The sequence below is a fragment of the Eleutherodactylus coqui genome, chromosome 9, assembly GCF_035609145.1.
Source record: "Eleutherodactylus coqui strain aEleCoq1 chromosome 9, aEleCoq1.hap1, whole genome shotgun sequence".
Classification (NCBI taxonomy): domain Eukaryota; kingdom Metazoa; phylum Chordata; class Amphibia; order Anura; family Eleutherodactylidae; genus Eleutherodactylus; species Eleutherodactylus coqui.
Genome location: NC_089845.1, coordinates 115,886,286 through 115,906,719, shown reverse-complemented (window position 1 = coordinate 115,906,719; position 20,434 = coordinate 115,886,286). Strand labels below are relative to the sequence as shown.

Sequence of the window (20,434 nt, the reverse complement as noted above, 5' to 3'; positions counted from 1 at the left end):
ATGGAGATGCTGCAGCCTCTAATTGGCTGCAGCATTCAGATGACTTCTGCTGACGTTATCTTACACAACAATCACCAGCACAATGATGGGGCAATAGATCTCTGCGGAAGAAATGTTGTCCGGTAACAAACCGGAATCTGCTGGTATAAGTTCCTCCATATGGTGTAACTCTTCAAATGTGTATAACGAATTCCTTGACTGAAAGCATGATTTGATCATTACCAGCGTCAAGGTATAATCGCACATGGATCTTGAAGAAAAAACATCATAACTATCCCTTCTTCAGATGTGAAATTTTACCAGATACCTCCTACTACAGTAATTGGACAACCCTTTCAAAGAGTCTTCCCCTTTTAGGGAATTGTTGAACTCTTGTATTCCTCAGTGTGGTGTGGTCCATCATTTTCTTCTATTTGTAAATTGATCTCTCTCTCCTTTACTAACTTTTACATTTTTCTTTATTTTCTCCTTGAACCCCCTTCCATTCTTAAACTTTGTTGGCATTGTTCAGTTTTGCATGCGTCTTGTTTGAGGTGTTTATTCGCACATTGCTCTATTCTGATAAGGGTATTTGTCCTTTTTTTTAATGGAACTTGACTCTGGCTTTCCAAAGTCTTGTATATCTTGTAATTTGCTTATCTAATGGATGGATCTGCTTGTTTCCATAAAAGTTATCGAACCAATTAGTGTATTAGGAGAACTAAAGAAATCAAAACAGAAAATAAGTGCAAGACGGAACGATTTGAGTGAAAATGAACGCTAATCATTCAGTCTAAACGTGGGCCAACGACTCATAAAAATCATTTCCGGCTCATTCACTTGTTTTGTTTAACCGGCGCTCGTTCAGTCCCTCTCAGTCACTTCTACAGCAAATGTGAAAGACTGAACGATTCTCAATGATTTCTTGTTTGAACGAGCCAACAATGTTCAAACGAACTAGCGGTGGCGTCACTCGCTTGTTAAAGCGATAAATCGGCTAATCTAAAAGGACCCTTAATACATCTAGGCATAAACACACAAGAAAGAACATGGGATTGTGCAAAGCTTCACATCACAACATCCCAACACCCCATGACCGCTGTAGTTGGCATCGGTGCCACTCTCCTCCTAGTACTTGTACAGAATGATTTCACCTTCAGTTTAGGTCCTTCTCTGCTAATGCTATACTACCTGTGAAGTCATAGTACATAGAACACATACATTTTATATTTTCCTCACCTTAGGAAAGTCAGAAATAAGCCAAATTTATTAAGATGTCTTTTACTAAATTCGGCAATATTCACTTCAACGATTTTTTTTTTTGGCCGGATATGAAACCTCAATCTTAATAAATCTGCCCCAATGTATCTGCGATCCTGCTGGTCTTTAGAAATAACAGGAGTGTATGTTATCTTAACTCCTTTAGCCAAGGGAAGGTATTTCTGGAATTATTTGCACATCTTTGATGTTGAAAGCCTACTGCTAGTACAAACCTTCATGGTTTATATATAGATGAGAGTAAAAAAGTCACTAAATAAGAAGCACTGTCGATGTTCAAAGACACCCAGTGGAATCTCTTTTGGAAGCTAGATGAAACATTGCCGGTCCCTCACCCCGGATAACAATAGATGGGGATAGTATTTAAAGACAATCTGTCACCTTTCTATATTTTCTCTTGAATAGTATCTGCCGAGTGGGTTTTGGCGCCTTGTCACATATATACAATAGGTGCCACCATTTTGAATACGTTAGATCTTTATAAAAAAAAAGTGACTTTACAAAACTATGAATAATTTAGCAGTAAGAGATAAATCAAAACGTGGTTTGACTGTTTCCAAGCCTCTTCATGTATGTTCAGTTCAGATGTGATTAAAGCTTGTCTGAAGACCTGAATCAACTGACCTGTGGGGATCCAGCGAAAATCAAAGGTGTGCAGTCCAGCTCATTCACGTCAATGTAAGCCTGTAGTATTCTTAACGGCCAGTATGAATAATACGGCATTCTCAGCGCTCACAGATTTATGCTCGGATGTAAACATTGAAGGGGCTGTGATGTTTGCACTGGGGCTGCGGCCCCTTTAAACAGCCGATTGGCGGGGGTGCCAGGTGGTGCACCTCCATTTATCAGATATTAAAGGGAACCTGTCTTCAACTATGAGTACCAGAAACTAACTTATGGTTCATCTCTATGGGAATGCGTGTGCGCAGCCTTCTAAAAAGAGTCACGCTGGCTCTTGCTTTGCCGGGAAACACTGCACGAACATGGATTAGGGTGAATATGAAAAGAGGCTCCCAGAGTTCCTTTAAATGGGCCTATCCTGAGGATAGGCCATCATTTTTTAAATAGCTGGTTAACCCCCTTTAAGTTTCAATTAGTACTTGCATAGCAGTTCTTCTTTAATGTTGTTTTCACATGTAGCCGATTTGGGGCAGATTGTGTCTCAGAGTTTGTTGCAGATCTCTAGCAGATTTCACCCCTTCAATTTGAATTCAATTGAAATTATGAAATCTGCAGCCGATCCACAACTGTTCCATGTGAATTAGTTGATAGCCAGTTCCTTTTCAGCTCAGTGAAATGAAGGGACTAGCGAGTGAATTCATGTTCAGTGTAAACAAGCAAACATTTATCGTTGAGTGACTGCCTGCTCACAGTAAACGGAGGTGGGCGGCCAGAGGAGATCTACGGTGTTCTCTGCCCCCATTCATTGAACGCCTCTGGCCGGGTTCACACGCGGGGGTCGGATTCCGCGTGCAGATATCTGCAGATCAAGACCTACGAATGATGGCGAAAACAAACTGCATATGGTCATGTGTGCATGCATATGGACAGCGTATCGTCCATGTAGAAGAAAGATCGCAAGCAGTGAATGACATCAGGAAGAAGCCCAACACCCTTCCATAACTCAGGCGACCGCCCAGGCGACATTCCCCTGAGCTGTCATAGTAAGAGATGTCCTCAGAGCCTTCAGAATAGAATACTGCTCTCTAGGCTTGGCTGGTTTTATACTACTATTTTGGAAGTAGTAAAAACCACTAAAAAAACAACTACTTATTGTTGTGTAGGAAGAGCCCAGAAGAATAAGCGGAAGTTGCAGGCAGCAGTCTGGGATGGTGTGTTGCTCCCCAGACTCTGTCCTACACTGTCTGTCTACAAATTCCTGCTTTCTTAATACCATTTGTTATCTGGTTTCCTAGCAATCTGCATACAAATCCACACCTATACGCAATGTTAACTGCACATGCACTGCGGATCAAACGCATCCATAGAGATCAATGGAGCCCGTATACATGGACTCTGCAGTAAAATAGAGCAGACTGCAATTTTGCTTCTGCTTGCAGAATCTGCAATTCCTACATGCAAATGTGAGCGAAACTTTAAAAGTCCAAGTCTTACAATACCTGTGTCTACCGCAGGGACGGCCATCACGGAATCTGCATTTCACATCCAGTTGCGTGAGACCGGTTTTAAGCTCCTGCTTGAAAGCTCAGGAGTGATGGTCGTTGGGACGACTGTTGGACGCTTATGAGCCCAACAGTAGTCCCGTCTAAAGTCACGCTTACACTGCATGGATATGACGGGAAGCAGCTACCTGCGAGTGACACAATGTCATCACTTCCTGTAATAGCAAGAACCAAAGCAGTGTGAACTGGATCGGTGGCAGTGGAGCGCGGGGAAAGTTACAAGATGGGAAATGATTTTTTTATTATGCTATATTGCTATCTTCTCTGGAGTCATTAAAAAAAAAATCTGATATAATTGAAAAACCTCTTTAATGTTTCGAACGGAATTAAATGCCCATCCAGGACACGTGCACGTTAAAACTTTTACATTGTTAAAAATGTAATTTTACATAGGCTTTACGCTCAGCACTTAAATACTAGGTTACGAGTACAGAGCAGCTCCCAAGAACCTCAAGATTACTTTCTGAGACTGTTTAAACTAAATATGGAAAACTTTTGCTGATCATGTGAAAACTGAGTGGGAAGTAATGTAACGTTTCCTATTCGGCCATCCTTTCCTTTTGAAGCTCATACATGGACAAAATTGGGAAATCTAATATTTCCATGACCCTTCATGTAATAATGGTGAGAGATGCAGTTGTGGAACTTATGCATCATTCCCTAGTCAATCATTGAGAATGTTTATGCACCATAGAAACATACAGACGCTGTTCTTCATCAATTAGTAACTAAAAAAATATAAATTTGGGATTGTGTTAAATTAGAATTTGCAATATTGAAAAAAAGTAGTCGATTTCATTATCTTAATTAGAGGCAGGAGCTTTAACTGTATTCCTGAAATAGTAAAACTACCTGTAAATACACCGTGAGCCCCTGCGTTGTATGATTATTTCGTTTTTATATGCTATTCTGCCATTTCTGACTTGTCGCACTCACCTATGGCTAACAGATGCCAGGGATGACTATTTATTGCAGCCATTACATTTCCCATATGTGTTGTCAAAGACCCATTACTGTCAGGCTGCTCGGCTCTCCTATCGTTCTGTGGAAGTATCAGTCATTATTACAGACCTGGTATTATACTGATGAACTAGGAGTACCTTGATGAATGTGTTGTGTCCTCCCATAGAGGGCAATGCTTCAAAGCATGGAATAGTGGGAAGACACCGAAATAAAGGGACTATGGAAAGTGAAATAATATAGGTTTTAAAGCAAATAACAGGGGTTCTACAATTCCTCCTGATTCCTGAGAAAGCAGTGAAGAGTGCCGGCCACATGGGGGTAGCTTCAATCCTCATGTGGTGAAGTGATGGAAGCAGAAGAGAGGTATCCTGAGGCCTACCATTCCTTTGAGGAGTTGAAGTGAGAGAAAAAAAAGGAGTCTGCCATGCCGTGTTCATGCCACAGAGTACAAGTGAGGGCTCAGTCACATGGGCGCATCCGGGCGCTGATGCGCCCGTTTTCCTGCACGTAGAAGACAGCCGCACCTGCAGTGCAGACGGCTCTCCGCAGCGCCGGAAGAAAGAACACATGACCGGCAATGGAGCCGGTCATGTGTTCTTTCTGTCGGCGGTGCTGAGAATTGTCCGTACCTGCAGTGCGGCCGTCTTCTACGTTCAGGAAGATGGGCGCATCGGCGCCCAGATGCGCCCGTGTGACTGAGCCCTCAGTGTCAGTGGAGAGTTCCTTTGCCCCCGTCCTCCTCCGGAGTGCTCCCCTTTCCAGGAGCGGAATCTTACAGATAACTTAGCCTGAAGGTCTGATGCCATTCTGCGTTCTCCTCCCCGACCTTACTTAACTGTCATTCCTGCACTGGCGTGTGAAGTCTTGTATTATCATAAGTAAAGTTCCAGTCAATGCCCGTGCCCAGTGATTGAGGTATAACAGTGTGTGGACTCTCTTATTTCTACCGCTGGAGAATCAACAGTGTGAAGGAACAGTGGCGTCACGAGTGACAACTTCTACGGTCCACTACACATCCTTATACAAGTTACCGCTGTCCCAGCGTTGCCTGGAAGAGGCCTAACGGTGACTTGGCCAAGGTTCCGTGCGTCCCTTAGGGGAGGACTCTAATAGAACCACCGTGACAAGCGCCATCTCTACCTCGCCGGCTCCTCAGTGTGGGCCTCGTGTCTCGGTCGCTGCATGAGCCCATAAACTAAGTTTATGCAGTTTATAGAGCCTGACTGGTTCCCTTTAACTCGGATTTCTCATATACGTAATTTGCATATGGGTTTTCATTAAATGATTACACAATGTTTTAATTAATACTGCACTTGTTAGGACAAACAGGTGAAAAACCAAATGCAGTTGCATAAAAGTAAAATAAAATCCGTAGAAGTGTAGACGTGCCGAAGAAACCCTCACTTGGTTCAGACCTTCATAGCCTCACGCTGCTGCCCACATGTCTGGTGGAGGGTGAAGGGTGTTATTTATGGAACACATTTCAACTCAATTAAGTCAGTTAGTGTGACTCCAGAGACGTCAGTCCTACCATTTGTTTATGTAATAAATGATGTTGAACTGCAATAAGGGATGTATTCCTCACTTGGAGGAAACGGAGTTAATGAGTAGCAGCGCAGTGTGGCAAGGATTAAAATAAAAATTAGCATATGAAAGCAGAAGCAGTCTCATAACTTGCAATATATTACTGAAGCTGCACAATATAAGTGCAAATGTAAGAAATCTTCAGAAAATTGTTGAAAGCAGGTATTACCTGGGTAGTCCATACCAACAGCATGGATCACAGTTCATTTGTTACCCTCAGCCAGTCCCACACAAATGTCAAGGTGAATTCCAGTGTAGGACAGGGGTACCCAGGGCCCACCAGTAACATTTATCGTGGGGGCCCATTGTACACCTACATGATTCACGATCTAAAATTCTCAGTTACTGCATTTCCAATACACTTCAATGGAAAGGTCAGAGGATTTACATGCAGCCCTGTCTCCACTGAAGGGTATGGAGCAGGAATTGGTGGACCCCTTTTCATCTAATAGGGGGGAATCCCACTGGTTGCATTTTTGGCATATCCAGGCCAGCGTGTGCCTGCCACTGTACATAGATGTCATCTCAACCAGTCTGTGTGTCTACATGGATAGATAAAGTAGCCAGTTTATTACTTGGATGTATAGGTGGACTGGCTGGGATGCTGTATGTTGCCTATAATATCCTCATGTATTGTAGTGCAGCAACAGGACTGTGCTGTGTGCTTCTCATGTATGTGTGTGGGCTGTGGCCCTACTCCTGACTCAGGGCCCACTGGGGAATTCACCTGTTCCCATGTGGGCCTGTCCAATCCCAATGCAAGACACTTAATGAACATATGTTTTAGAAGCATGGGAGTGGGTGTTGTCAACTATTAATCCATGCAATACACTTGCAAGTAAAATTAAGTAACCCCCTTTGGAATTATTTGTAATATTCCATTAACTGCTAGTAAAATGTAATCGGATTGTTAAATAATTCACAATAATACAAAAAACTATTTGACTGAATTAACACAAAACGTTGTATCTTACATGTCTTTTATTGAGCACATTGAGTAACTATTCACTTTGCAGGGAGAGAAAATAATGGCCCATTTAGACGGGACGAATGTCGGGCAAACGATGCCCGACACCACACATACCCGCTCACGTGCTGTTGCACAGCAGTGGGTATCATTGCTTCACACCGGGCAGCTGGAGGAGATTCCTCTCCTCGTGCTCCCCCGCCCCTCTTCATTCACTTAACATAGCGGCCATTGAGTACTGAACAGCTGCTATTTACACTGAACTCTCATAGCTCAGCTCATGGCCCATTGTTTATGCTGAACTATGAGAGTTCAGTGTAAATAGCTGTCGTTTAGTATTGAATGGCCACTATCTTAAGTGGATGGAGAGGTGTGGGGGAGCACGAGGAGAGGACTCTCCTCCAGCTGCCCGGTGTGAAGCAATAATACTCGCTCTTGTGTAAAAGCATGTGAGTGGGTACTTGGGGGGACGAGTGTCGGGCATCATTTGCCCAACATTCACCCTGTGTAAATGGGCATTAAGTAAACCCTTGAATTTAATAATCTGAAGATTTCTTTAGCAGCAATCACCTCTACCAAATGTTTCCTGTAGCTACAAAAAGGATTTGCATAACACTGAGGAGGTACTGTAGACTATTCCTCCATGCAAATGTGTTTCAGTTCATCAATATTTCTGGCATGCCTTGCGTGCACAGCCCTCCTCAGGTCCTGCCACAGCATTTCAATAGGGTTTAAATAAGAACTCTGATTTGGTCATTCCAAGCATTTTAACCGTTCTTTAGTTCATTTACTTTTGCATTTTGGATCATTGTTGTTGCATCACCCTTATCTTTCCAGCTTGAGGCCATGAACAGCTGCATTTACAATCTCCTTTACATTGTTTTGCCACACCTTAGGATTTATTGTTATCAGGCCGAAAAGCAGTCCTAAACCATGATGTCACCTCCACCATGCTACGCAGATAGGATGAGGTTTTGGTTGGGGTGCAGGGTTTTTATTTTCCTCCAAACATAGTTTTGTGCATTTGTACAAAAAAGTTTCATTTTTGTCTCATCAGTCCACATTTCCCAGGTGGTCTTGTGCAAATTTGAGATGGACCGCAACGTTTTTTTTGGATTGCAGCATCTTCTTTTGTGATGTCCTTACATGATCATCGTTCTTGTTTGGTGTTTTTCTAATAGTGAACACCTGAACAGAGGTTTTTCTAGAGTTTTCTGTAAGTGTTTCGCTGTAACTCTTGGATTCTTTTTCACTTTTTTACGACTGTCCATTGTACACATCAAAATGATCTAATTAGAACGCCCACTCCTAGGGAGACAGCAACAATTCAGAATTTTCTCCATCTGTAGATAATCTGTCTAATTGTGGAATCATGCACACCCAAGTCTTCAGCAATGCTTTTATAGTCTTTTCCAGTTTCATGCAATTCAATGACACATTTTCTGAGGTCTTCTGTAGGTTTCTTGCATTGAGTCATAGATCACATTAATCAATTTTTTCTTGAGAAGAACAAATTTGCCAGTAACCAGACTTTGTATGCCTTTATTTAATGGGCAACGTACCCATGAAAGACCACACTTCTAGAATCATCTGCAAAAGGGAATCGCCTTTTGCCAATTAGCTCTTGGAGAGGCCTTTAAATGGGTTATTGGAAACAATGTAAAAAAACCTGCTCAATGCACTGTGCAAACATAACAAAAGCCATACTTCCCTCCGCCGTAGCTTCTGTTCCCGGCCGCTCTTTGCTTCTGCTTAGCAATAGGTCCTGTGATTGCTGCATGCTAATCATCAGCTGAAGTGAGCTGGTGAAAGGCTGCAGCGATCACATGGACCTGGTATCTGTGACATCACCACCACCTTCCGGCATTTAAAAGTCAAGACTAGTGGGGACCAAGTGGTGGACCAGGAGCTGAGGGACAGCAGAGTATGTCTTACGTTATGTTTGTAAAGCGTATTAGGGAGCTTTGTAAAAAAAATACATTATCCATCCACTTACCACAGGGCTACTTTTTCTCCCTGCCCTGTGAATGATCTCAATACACATGCCAGCCAACACAGTCTATGCGGTAGCATGTGGTGTCCGTGAGAGCCTTATGTCCTTTGTACACTACTGGACATGTTCTGTGCACACAGCAGAGAGCCTTTATACTGTGATATTGTATTTATTTATATGATACTTAGTTAATTAGTATGTATTGTAATTTCAGGCACTAATTATATACATATGCAATGTTTTCATTACATGAAATTTTAGGTCATGCAGTCACAATATATACATAGATTATTGGAAGTCCATAGTATATTTTGAGTTGATATTGTATGCGTATAGTTCGCATGTGCGGGACGGTGGATGTAGGTGTGTACGACGTTGCATGGTCTCAACATTTGCTATGCGCATGCGTGGGACCTTTCATATAGTCTGTGCATGCGTCAATCATTTTAAGTGGCATGGACAACATGCACCTCCTCGTTTTGGATGCATGCATTGGTTTGTTTGCGGTACCATTATGGAAGTTCCCATGGGGGTGCTGGGAGCATATTTAGATCTGAGGGGACACAGCATTCCATACCCCCTGAGGAAAATGTGAAACGCGTGTCGGAAAGGTACCCTTAACCTTTTGTAGGTTCTTTGGAATTGTTTTGTACTTATGTTGCTTTAATTATATTTACTCTATTGGTCCAATAATTGAGGTATATAACATGGTTACTATGAATTGTGGAACACGTTTTTAATTTGTTAGTAGGTCTTTCTATAAGCCTTGTGTGGCGCAGAGTGTTAAGGCAGCAAAATGCAGTCCTAAGCTCTCACTCATGACCTGAAGGTTGCAGGTTCAATCCCCGCGTGGTTCAGGTAGTCAGCTCAACCATCCTTCCGAGGTCGGTAAAATGAGTACCCAGCTTGGTGGGGGGTAATAAATAAAAATTACCTGAAAGCGCAGCGGACACTGCTCATGTAGTAGTGTCATATTGTATATTTTTATTAATATTGATGACATCATACTCTTTTTTTCCTTGATTTATGCATATTTGGAGTTGCCATCTTTTGAACTGTGCTATTATGGGAGAACAGCAGACTAAGTGACAATGTGCCTACCCACATGAATAGCGGTCATGTATTTTTTGTCTGATCACAAGCCGCATGTTGCGTTGATACGACTGGAAATACAAAATACACATAATTGTTTGCTCTATGGTTTAAAATTAGACAGCGATCCAAATTTATACGAGGGTCAATTACTGTATCACCACTATAACATGATTCATATGAGAGCCATAAGGAAATGCGAGAAGACTAACAAAGGAACAGTAAAAACTAAAACCCCCATAACATATCTATAAAGCAACAAATGACTAAAAGCAAAATTGAGCGTAGATGACTCTATTTATAAATATTTACCCAGCTCTTTAATGAGGGACAGCGCTTCCCATGAGATAAAGGCTCCACCACCATCATCCATGGCTCCTTGCCCAACATCCCAGCTGTCCAGATGTCCACTGACAATCACAACCTACAATAAGGAGTAAATATGTCAACAATTTGTACAAGTATCACTTATATTGTTTCTTCATTAGTTCTATTCATCGAGACCCATCTGTTCCATGTAGAAAAATCAGCACATGCATGAATGTAATAGATGCATTTCTATCATTATCTTTGGATACCTTACAATGTGTTGTACAAGATTCCTGGCAGTAAAAGTGTGTGGCTGTTTCATAACGGGATGACATGTTCATTCTGGAATGGGAACAGATATTGCAAGAGCCGGAAACTAGCATCTCAATGTGGGTGTAATTCCTAATAGGGCTGTGAAAGCCATTTGGACATAATATTTCAACGAGGAGCTTCATGAGATCATGAAAAAAAATTCACTTTTTTACCAGAAATGACTGACCTATTTTTGGAAATGTTGCAATGTACTGATAAATCCTTAGGCCGCCTGCAGATGGGCGGAAATCCCGCGGCGGGATTTCCTGCGGGATTTACGCCGCTGGAAGCCTGCATAGGATTGCGTTAACATACGCAATCCTATTCAGATGGCCCCACGAAATCTCACGCGGCAAACAAACCGCGGCATGCTCTATTTCTGTGCGGGGCTCGCAGCGCCCCGCACAGAAACGTCACTCACCCGCCGCCGGCTCCGGTCTGCGCATTCGCCGGCTGCCCAGCAGCTGGCACATGAAAGAGCCGGGGCCGCGGGTGAGTACGTGCTGCTCTCTGCAGGCGCTGGGGTCGGGTCATGCAGCGAGAATTCTCGCTGTCGGATCCGACCCGGCCGTCTGCAGGCGGCCTTAGGTAGCAAGTTTATTTATTTATTTGCATAGACCCTTTGCTTGAGATTTGATGTTTAGAACTGAGGTTGTTTTCTGAAATGAGTTAACCTTTTTTTGTCTTATGGCACAGACCAGAGGGGCATCATTAACAATTCCCATTTGCATAATTCTGCAAGACAAGGCATACATGGCTATTTTCTCAGAATATAGCTTTCAATAAATCAACTTGTATTTAGATGATCAGTATAAGAAATGTTAAAGGAATTTTGTCACCAGGTTCATGAAGTTTGACTCTGAGACTTGGAGGCGGGCCATGCCGGCTGATGCCTGCCCGCACCATGCAGGCTGACCCCCTTTTGTGTATAGGGAGAGAGCTGGGCAGGGTGAGACCAGAGTGACCCGCCTCCGTGACTCAGAGCTCAGCTCTAAAGCCCCATTTAGACACAATGATTATCACTCAAAAGCCTTCTTTTGAGAAATAATCTTTGTGTCTATATGTATCCATCTTTCAAGTCAGTTCTGCTTGAAAACAGTCCTTCAGCAGAACAGCAGGACCCTAAGCTGTGTTCTGCCCACAGAGAGCTGATAACAGCTGATAACATTGTTACAGCTGTTTCAGTTCTCATCCTTGCCAGCAGAACAGCTGATTAGCAGGACCTCACTGTGTCTGCTGTCCATGGTGCTGAATTCTCCTAGGGAAGCCTGTGGCTGAATGATACAGCTAATTACAGAGCTCAGACCTCCTGCTGAGTCCTGTAACAGCTCTCAGAAGTTCATTTGCATGCAAATGAAGCTGATAAGTACTAATAGCAATTAGTGCCTATTAGTGCTTTTATGCAAAACGATCTCAGATCTTTCAATCTTTTGAAAGATATCTGTATGTGTAAATGGACCTTAAGTCAAACTTTATGAACCTGGTGACATGATCCCTTCAAAGGTGTTGTCTTACTCCATTTCAGTTTGGAGCGACCCACAGTAAACAGACGTTTTGCCAAGGGAAGCCCCAGTCAAAATATAGTATTACATGGAAGCTATTCAAATGAATGGTCATCCATGAAATACATATATGGCTTGAGTCCGCAAGAACAGGAGCCACTCATACATATCAGCTCTCAATTCAGACTCAGCGGGCAAACCAACAGCAAAAAATTAATTTTCCCTTAGCATGGAATGCGATTGAAGATACTTTTGGATCATGGCTATTTAACACCATGTTGCAGTCAATAGCAACCATGGCCTCTAAGCAGTTACACAGAGTGAAGAGACTTCCTCTATCACCCCATCAGCCCTATGCAACATGATTGTAGGGTTCCGATGGGTTGTCATGGACGCTGAGTGCCTTAACGAAGGCCCACAGATCAGTCATCTTCCACTACTCCTTAATAGAATAATGCTTATAGGCACAATACAGTGCAACGCAGTGCAATAAAAAAAAAAACTAAAAAAGGTTTAATATAAAGTTAAAAAACGTAAAAAAAGAAAGATTAAAAGGTCAAAAAATCCTTATCCCCTTTAATGATATAAAAGAAAATAAACAGTATAGGATGTGACATGATCTAGTTCTCCATGCTGAATGTACTGCACAGACAGATCATGGGTCGGGAAGGGTATCATCTCTCCTTAAGGGGAGCACCTATGAGGTGAGTGAGGTGAAAATCATGTTGCTTCTCCAGGAAATATGCAAAAAAAAAAAGATGAAATAATACCCTCTGCAGCGCCACTTATTGGAAGGCAGCATTCCTGCAAGTCAATGTCAGACCCTTTATACAAATCTTTATAACAGTGATTGGGAATTGAAGGCCAAGAGCCAAAAAAATCATACACATACTGCTGTTTCGGGGGTTTTGCCTCTCATCAGTGTGCAGTAGGTTTCTAGCTTGGATTCTATGACGTGGGTTCGGGAAGAGTATAATCTCTCCTCACATTGATTTGCAGGAATGCCGTCATCCAATAGGTGGCGCTGCAGAGGTATTTTTCCATCTTCCATAATAACAGACAGATCATTCTCTGTGAATGGCACTGCAGAAATAGTGAACACTTGCTAGATTACGGCTGATCGTTGGGGGTCTTAGGAGCGATCATTTGATCTTCAGATGACTCTTCTAACAAAAATGTAATGCTCAAAGCGTGCCAGCCTTAAGGAGTAGCATAATATACAGTGGATCTTAATACTGGCAGAAGTATTTGCATGGCATTATAAGGAAAAAGACAAACTTCAACACACTCTAGACACTAGAATCCAGCCGTTCTACCCGCTGACATCACACAAGTCATACACACTGATCAGCCTGTCTGAGACGTTAGATTGGCATCAACCATCGCGCTTCATAACCGAAGTTCTAGTTACAGACTGTGTTGCCTCTTTATATCAATTTAGCAATGGTTTACTCTGGCCCCAGTCCATAGCTGAAGCATCCGTGTCTCAGAATGTTGAATTAAAGGCCTGTTCTGCCACAAATGAGCGTTAAAACTTGTTTTGCTGCTGTATATTTCCTGCTTGATAGTTTCTGTATGTGAGACAAGGCTAATATTAGTTTTCCATTAATGTCCTGATTTTAACTAAGAGGAAGCCATTAATGCAGATTTAGGAATTTACAAGCATTACTTATTCCACAATTCAGTAATAAGTTTATCCTATAGCAAAAGATCCTGGTTTCTTTGACTTCCTGATTTGACTCTAATCTGTGTACAGCGCTGTGGTATATGCTAATGATATATCATTAGAAACAAATACTGTATATAGTAAATACAATATTATTACTTGACAAGGTTGTAGGGATGCAATATGCAGAGGGCCATGGCGGCTTCTCTTCATACATACAGGGGGTCATTAATAAAAACGTTTACGTCAGTTCCGGGTGTAAAGAAGTTGCTACATTTGGCACAGGGTTTGGTAAGTTTGCACCATTATCCGAAACGCACCTGTAAAGGGGGCATGGCCACCCTGCTACGCTACATTTATGCATAATTATTTTTTTAGCAGAAACAGGTGGAAATTATACCAGAAATGTACGTCAGGTGACACCTGGTGTACATTTCGGTGTATGTGGATGGTGGCGAGATGTGCCAAGTATATGAAGAGGTGTGAGCCTCTTCATATATTAGGCACATTGTGTGTCGGGGAAAATCATATGACCAGCGTTTGAATTGTTAGTATTTATGAGACATAGTTTATGCTCCGTGCTCAGGATTATGTCAAATTAAGGCCAGTTACACCTGAGCTTTGACTGTTTTCTATTCTACAACAAAGGATCTCTAAGAATAGGATCCCACATAGCAACCGAGTCACTGTTGGGTTGTGGCCACAGCCTGGTCAAGATCTTCACAGTCTTGCAAGTGCATGCATTCTGCAAATGAATTACCTTAAGAGTTCAGTTGTTCACTGGCTATTCTATGTTAATGGCTGAGTGGTCTTAGGGCTGATTTAGACACAATGATTCTCGCTCATAAAACACCCAAAGCCGTCTTTCGAGCGTTAACCCTTTCCAATCCAATGTCGGGCCTGCCCCGACATCATAATTTCCCTCCACAGCTCCGATGTCGGGGCAGGCCCGACACTGCAGTGCAGGAGTGCATCTGCACCCGATCATCAGACACATCGGGTGCAGATGCATTCCTGCACTGGTCCTCATCGAGGACCCCAAGGAGAAGGCAGAAAGGGTTTTTAACCCTTTCTGCCTTCTCCTTTACACATTACATAGCGCTCAATTAGCGCTATGTAATGCACAGAGATGCCGGCCGGCGATCATGTGACCGCCGGTGTCACCTGACCCCCAGCGGTCACATGAACGCTGAGCCGGGAGCCTGCACCATGAGGGGGCCTGCTTAACTGTTCGGCGTCTTCCGCATTCTCCCTTCTGTCTCCCAGCTCGGCGATCATGTGACCGCTGGGTGCCACCTGACCCCAGCGGTCACATGATCGCCGAGTAGGGAGGCAGAGGGAGAATGCGGAAGACGTCGGACAGGTAAGCTGCCCCCTCCACGGTGCAGTGAGCACCTGCACCCTCCTGAACTCTGTCAGTTCAGGAGGAAGCAGGGAAATGTATTTTTCTCATCCATTCTCACCAGCTCCAATTCATTTGGAGCTGGGGAGAATGAATGAGAAAAAATAATTGGATTGGAAAGGGTTAATCGTTGTGTCTAACTGCACTGACATTGTGCAGTTTTCGTTAACGAATCACTGATCATTCTCTTTCAGCATGCTGAAAGAGAACGATCAGCCTTATCAGGAGTTCACAGCAGAATACAGCTGATACTATTGTTTCAGCTGTATTCCACTCCCTGAACACAGGGCGGGGTATGAAGAACAGAGTGGTCCAGCTATGTTCTGCATACCCCACTCGGAGTGCTCAGCTGTATAACAGCTGGGTGCTCCGAGCAGAGAACAGCTGGATGCAGAAGACAAGCGGCCTCGCTTGTCTTCTGCATACCCCGTTTGGAGCTCTCCGCTGTTTAACAGCTGGGTGCTCCGAGCAGAGAACAGCTGGATGCAGAAGACAAGTGGCCCCGCTTGTCTTCTCATACCCCGCTCGGAACACAAAGTGATCGCTCAATGTTTGAGCGATCACCTTGCGCTGTGAATGCACACAACGATTATCACTCAAAAGTCGCTCAAAAGACATCTTTGAGCGATAATTGTTGCGTCCAAACCAGGCTTTAGGCAAACAGCACAGTCATTGACAATCTACAGTCAAGGAGCATTTTTGCTAGCTGCATTGATTTGCATGACATCGGGGATCTTGGTCACCCAGTCCTCAACCCTATCATGACTTGGCCACTATGCTAATTAGGTCCTGAAAGCAGCCTTTTTTATATTGGTTAGTCATTTGAAAGCAATGAACAGTAGAATTAGCCCAATTATTATAGGTACACACCAGACTTTACATAAGGCTTTAAGTTAAATTCCTAGTTTGACTAAAAAAGTTAAACAACAGTAAGAAGTCATGGTAGTGGAGCCTCTCTCCCAAACAGTCACATTGGACAGTCCACCCCCCTCCCAGCTTGATTGAGATCCCAGAGGCTAAGTAGGTCATTAGAAACCACTTTAAGTAGCATTCAGTGCATGTTAAGAGGGTCTTTGACTGGAGGGCCTGCAGAATCCTGGGAGGCCGTTGGGCTAGCATTGGTCTCAAGACCATATTGAAAAGGATTGGCCCAGTTGCAAGGGGGACAGGTGATGGAGAGTGGTCTTCGCTGGGGCAAGGACTGAAGGCGAACTCCCATTGCTCCTGCATTCAAACTTTAATAGTACCTAGCAATCCAAGGCAACTTACAACACTGCTTTACCAAAACTTTCTCAAGCCTGAAGTCAGTGAAGTGAAGGCGGCAGGCGCTGGGACCTCATCGCTCGAAAAAAAACAGATCCGGACTTGGATATACATGCCAAGGATAGGCTTCCAACAGTGAATCCAGAGCTCCACTGTCTTACAATCGCAAACCGGTTACCAGGCTGTGATGCACCCAGCAAACAGAAGGCCTGGTATAGGATCCCTTCTGTTTCGTCCAGCTTCTCGTGGCAAAAAGATGCTCCTGAAGTGATATAGTTGCCTTACATGCTCAGTGTGTGGGTCCCAACATCTACATGCCTCACATATGCTGTTGTAAACTAACAGAGAAAAGATGAACAATGGCAATTCCTGGTCAGAAGAGGACAGACAAATCCCACAAATGAACTGACCCAAAGCTGGCAAGATACCACGCTCTCTGAACTAACATGGTGCAGGAGTGTCCCCTTCTACATATGCACTGTGTACTGGCCTTGGCTACATCTGAGCACTCCACCAAATGCTGCTCGAAATGGCTTGTGATGATGTACCCAGCCTGTGGGACATCAACCAAACCAAAACAAGAACTGCCCAGTGTGACTGTTTGGATGAGAGGCTCCACCCCAATGACTCCTTACTGCTGTCTGAATTCAGCGATCAAAGTTATTTTTCCTAACCTGGAATACGAATGAAGATCATCACTAAGGATCTTTCATAGTCCTGGGGGGCTTAATACAGCTCACAGGTGCCCTGTAATGACCCGTTACATTTATGGCTTAATGGCTATATATTATATATTATATATATATATATATATATATATATATATATATATATATATATATATATATATATATATATATATATATATATAAATAAGTGTACCCTGACAAGTTATTGAGCTAATTACCCAGTTCTGCTCTAAATATGGTCCAACTCGATTTAATTGAATGTTTTGCCTCACTAAGACATACCTGACTATAGATGTCACACATACATAATTGTGAAAGAGCTTCCTTTTTGGAAGTCCATCATTTGACACTATTGGGCGTCATCCAACAATTAGTCCAAAACCTATACAAATTAAACTAATCTAATTATATAAAAGTAACAACATGATCAGGTTATGCCCGTCAAAGGGGTTATCTCATCACACACAACCCTGTTCAGACTGAGCTGCTATGGCCATCACCTAATCTCCACGGACCTGGCTCCCGGCCGCCCAGGCAAACATCTGATTTGCTGGAGGATGTGGCAGGCCAGACATAGTACAGAACTGTTTAATTACAAGGTGGCCATTCAGATGAACGGCCATCAATATTATTGTACATGGACAGTTTGAGTCTGCCAAAGAGGCACTTGACTCTGGCTCAAAGATGATTCCGAGAAGGTGACCACCTCTTCTATGACGTCCATTTGTCCTAACTGTGCCGAGTAAAGGGGTGGTCTGTGTGAAACAACCTCTTTAAGAGTTAACACATAAAAAATATCAACTTCTAACAGAGAAAAACGGTATATTAGTTATGACTGTGTGGAAATTTACATATTTTGCTCATTTATGGTGTAATACCCAGATCTATGCAAGTAGTAAATCTAAGCAAGTTGGGAAAATAGTAATTAAGATGACAGAGAATGAGATCCAAAATGTTTCACTTTACAGCTAATTCAATGTGACTAATTAAAGTGTACCTTTCAGCTGTACTGGAGGATGTTACATGTGAATTATTACATCACTGCAGCTGTTGTTTCATCTAGTAATAAAAGGGAGATGGCGAAACGCGGCAATCACGTCTCAGCGTCGCCTTTAGTTATAGGAAGTATAATAAAAAACAGAGTCTTCCCTCAGAGACAAAGCAGCAGCAGATGACTTCACGGTGACTTATTCATTTCATGGACGATCGGACAAAATCAGGAGTCACGGCTCCTGACGCCAAAGCCACTACAGAATCATCAAAAGGTGAATGCAGACTGCGCTCACAAACAAGCTCCTTCCACAACTGTTTTGGAGAATCAACAGGGTTTATGAATCCTCTGCTGCCACTAATACTGGCGCCTCTATTTTTCTCTGCCTTTTTACTCTGGCTATAATCCAGCGACTCCAGTGATGAAGAACACAGTTGTGTCTTTTAGAACATTTCATTCCCAAAACACGAAGGCCTCTCTGTGCATTAGCTAAACACCGACATGCTTCAGAGGCATCTGAAGTACAGGCGTCTTCTCGTCACTCTATGGAACGCCGCAGCACCATGAGTGGTGGTTTGTACCTGCTCTGTTTATCTGTGTACAAAGTTAAATCTGTTCCCAGAGGCCTGGAGAAAACCGCAGGATTGGTAATAGGCAAAAAGGGCATTGAAGGTCATTATTAAAGGGCAAACCTACAGGCTCGAATAAGATTTTTCACATCTCTTGGTGGTATCAATGTACTACAGGGAAATTACTCATAATCCCTTCTTGGATTTAGTTTTAAAGGGGTTGTTCGGCTTTAAACTAGTGATGGACTATCCTGAACATAGGCCATTAATAGTAAATCGGCAGGAATCCACCACCCAGGACCCGATCAACTGTTCACCAGCCAAGTACACTCATGCATGGAGCTGACATGCGGGAAGGACACAGCGCTGTTCCCACTGCAGTGGCCCTGCTTGGTATTTCAGGTACAGTTCCACTGGGGTGAATGGGAACTTTGCATAGACCACTGCAGTGGTAAGGGGGCTATCTGTTCCTGCAAACATCAGCTCCATGCATAAGAGGATTGGCCTAGTGAACACGTAACAAAATCTACTAATGATAGCCTATCTTGAGGACAGGCCATCAAAAGTGTGAAGCTGAACAACTTCTTTAAGACTGAGCAGTAGTGTTAAACTGAGGTTCCATATTTGGGGGTATGCCCCTCATAGTAAGCCTTCTGGGGAAACGTTAACCCGGTTCTGAACCCCTGATTGGAAAACACTAGCATAGAAAATACTCAAATTTCCTTTGGAGATCTATATTTATAGGTTTACTAATATGTCTCCTAACAATTTTTAGAACAGTTAAACAGAAAATAGACACTCTGGTAGCTACCTGTCAATTCTTCGTATCCACTTTACTGAATTAAACTCCTATTACTATGAGTTTGAAGAGTTTGTTTTTCTGCATAACAAAGCTAAAAAAACAGACAAAAAACTAATTCCTATGTGTTTTTATATGATTCAACACAATCTGAAAATTGACAAAAAGAAAATAGTTTAAATAGGCTTCCATCCCACTCCAAACAATCAACAAGTCTTCCCTTGCTAGAATATAAAATCAGCTATTTTTGCATTGACTTTCTCTGCTTAAATACTGCAGCTAATCAGAAAAGTCAGTGCTGAGGGGAGGGAACAGCAGCCTGAACCAATGATGAGACATGGGTGTGTCTCAGACTACTTCAGACTCACTATAGCTAAGCTGTAGCCCTAGATCACAGCTCTGCTCTAAAGGAGCGGAGTTAAAAAGCAGGCAAAGAACAAAATTTGAGATCTGCAGTCATTCCCTATAGGTATTAACTTGTATAGGATTTTTAAGCTCTCGGCAGACAATCACTTTAAATTAGAATTCTAAAACCAACTCTTAAAAACACTTTAAAAAACAAACTTCTTTTATCTTGAACTGTCAGTATATTTCTTCTGTCTAGTCCTGAGCATATCGGAACATTTTTATTTTATTTTTTTTTACTTTTTACACAGTGGAATGAAACAACTAATTTACTGGCACATCTTGTCGCATTTCACAATGTGCCATTTGTTATGTTCTTAGACTATGGAGATGCATTTTACCAAGTTATTTCAAATAGCACATTTTCGTCTTATTTCAGGGGAAGCCACTACGGTATCTTTTTATGATCTTAAAGCATTCTTTTCCTGATGACAGGGCTCACCTATTACCTTTTCATCAAGCATGATGCATAATGATTTTGTACAGCT

The 20,434-nt window shown here is 42.7% G+C and overlaps 1 protein-coding gene across 3 annotated transcripts in view; it reads right to left on the bottom strand.

Moving 5' to 3' along the window:
* CPQ (carboxypeptidase Q) overlaps window positions 1-20,434 on the bottom strand; it is a 459,208-nt gene that overhangs the window by 104,130 nt on the left and 334,644 nt on the right. For all 3 annotated transcript variants that reach the window (XM_066578371.1, XM_066578368.1, XM_066578369.1), the window contains exon 5: window positions 10,352-10,463. In XM_066578371.1, coding sequence (XP_066434468.1) covers window positions 10,352-10,463 — 112 coding nt within the window. The remainder of the gene's footprint in view (window positions 1-10,351; window positions 10,464-20,434) is intronic.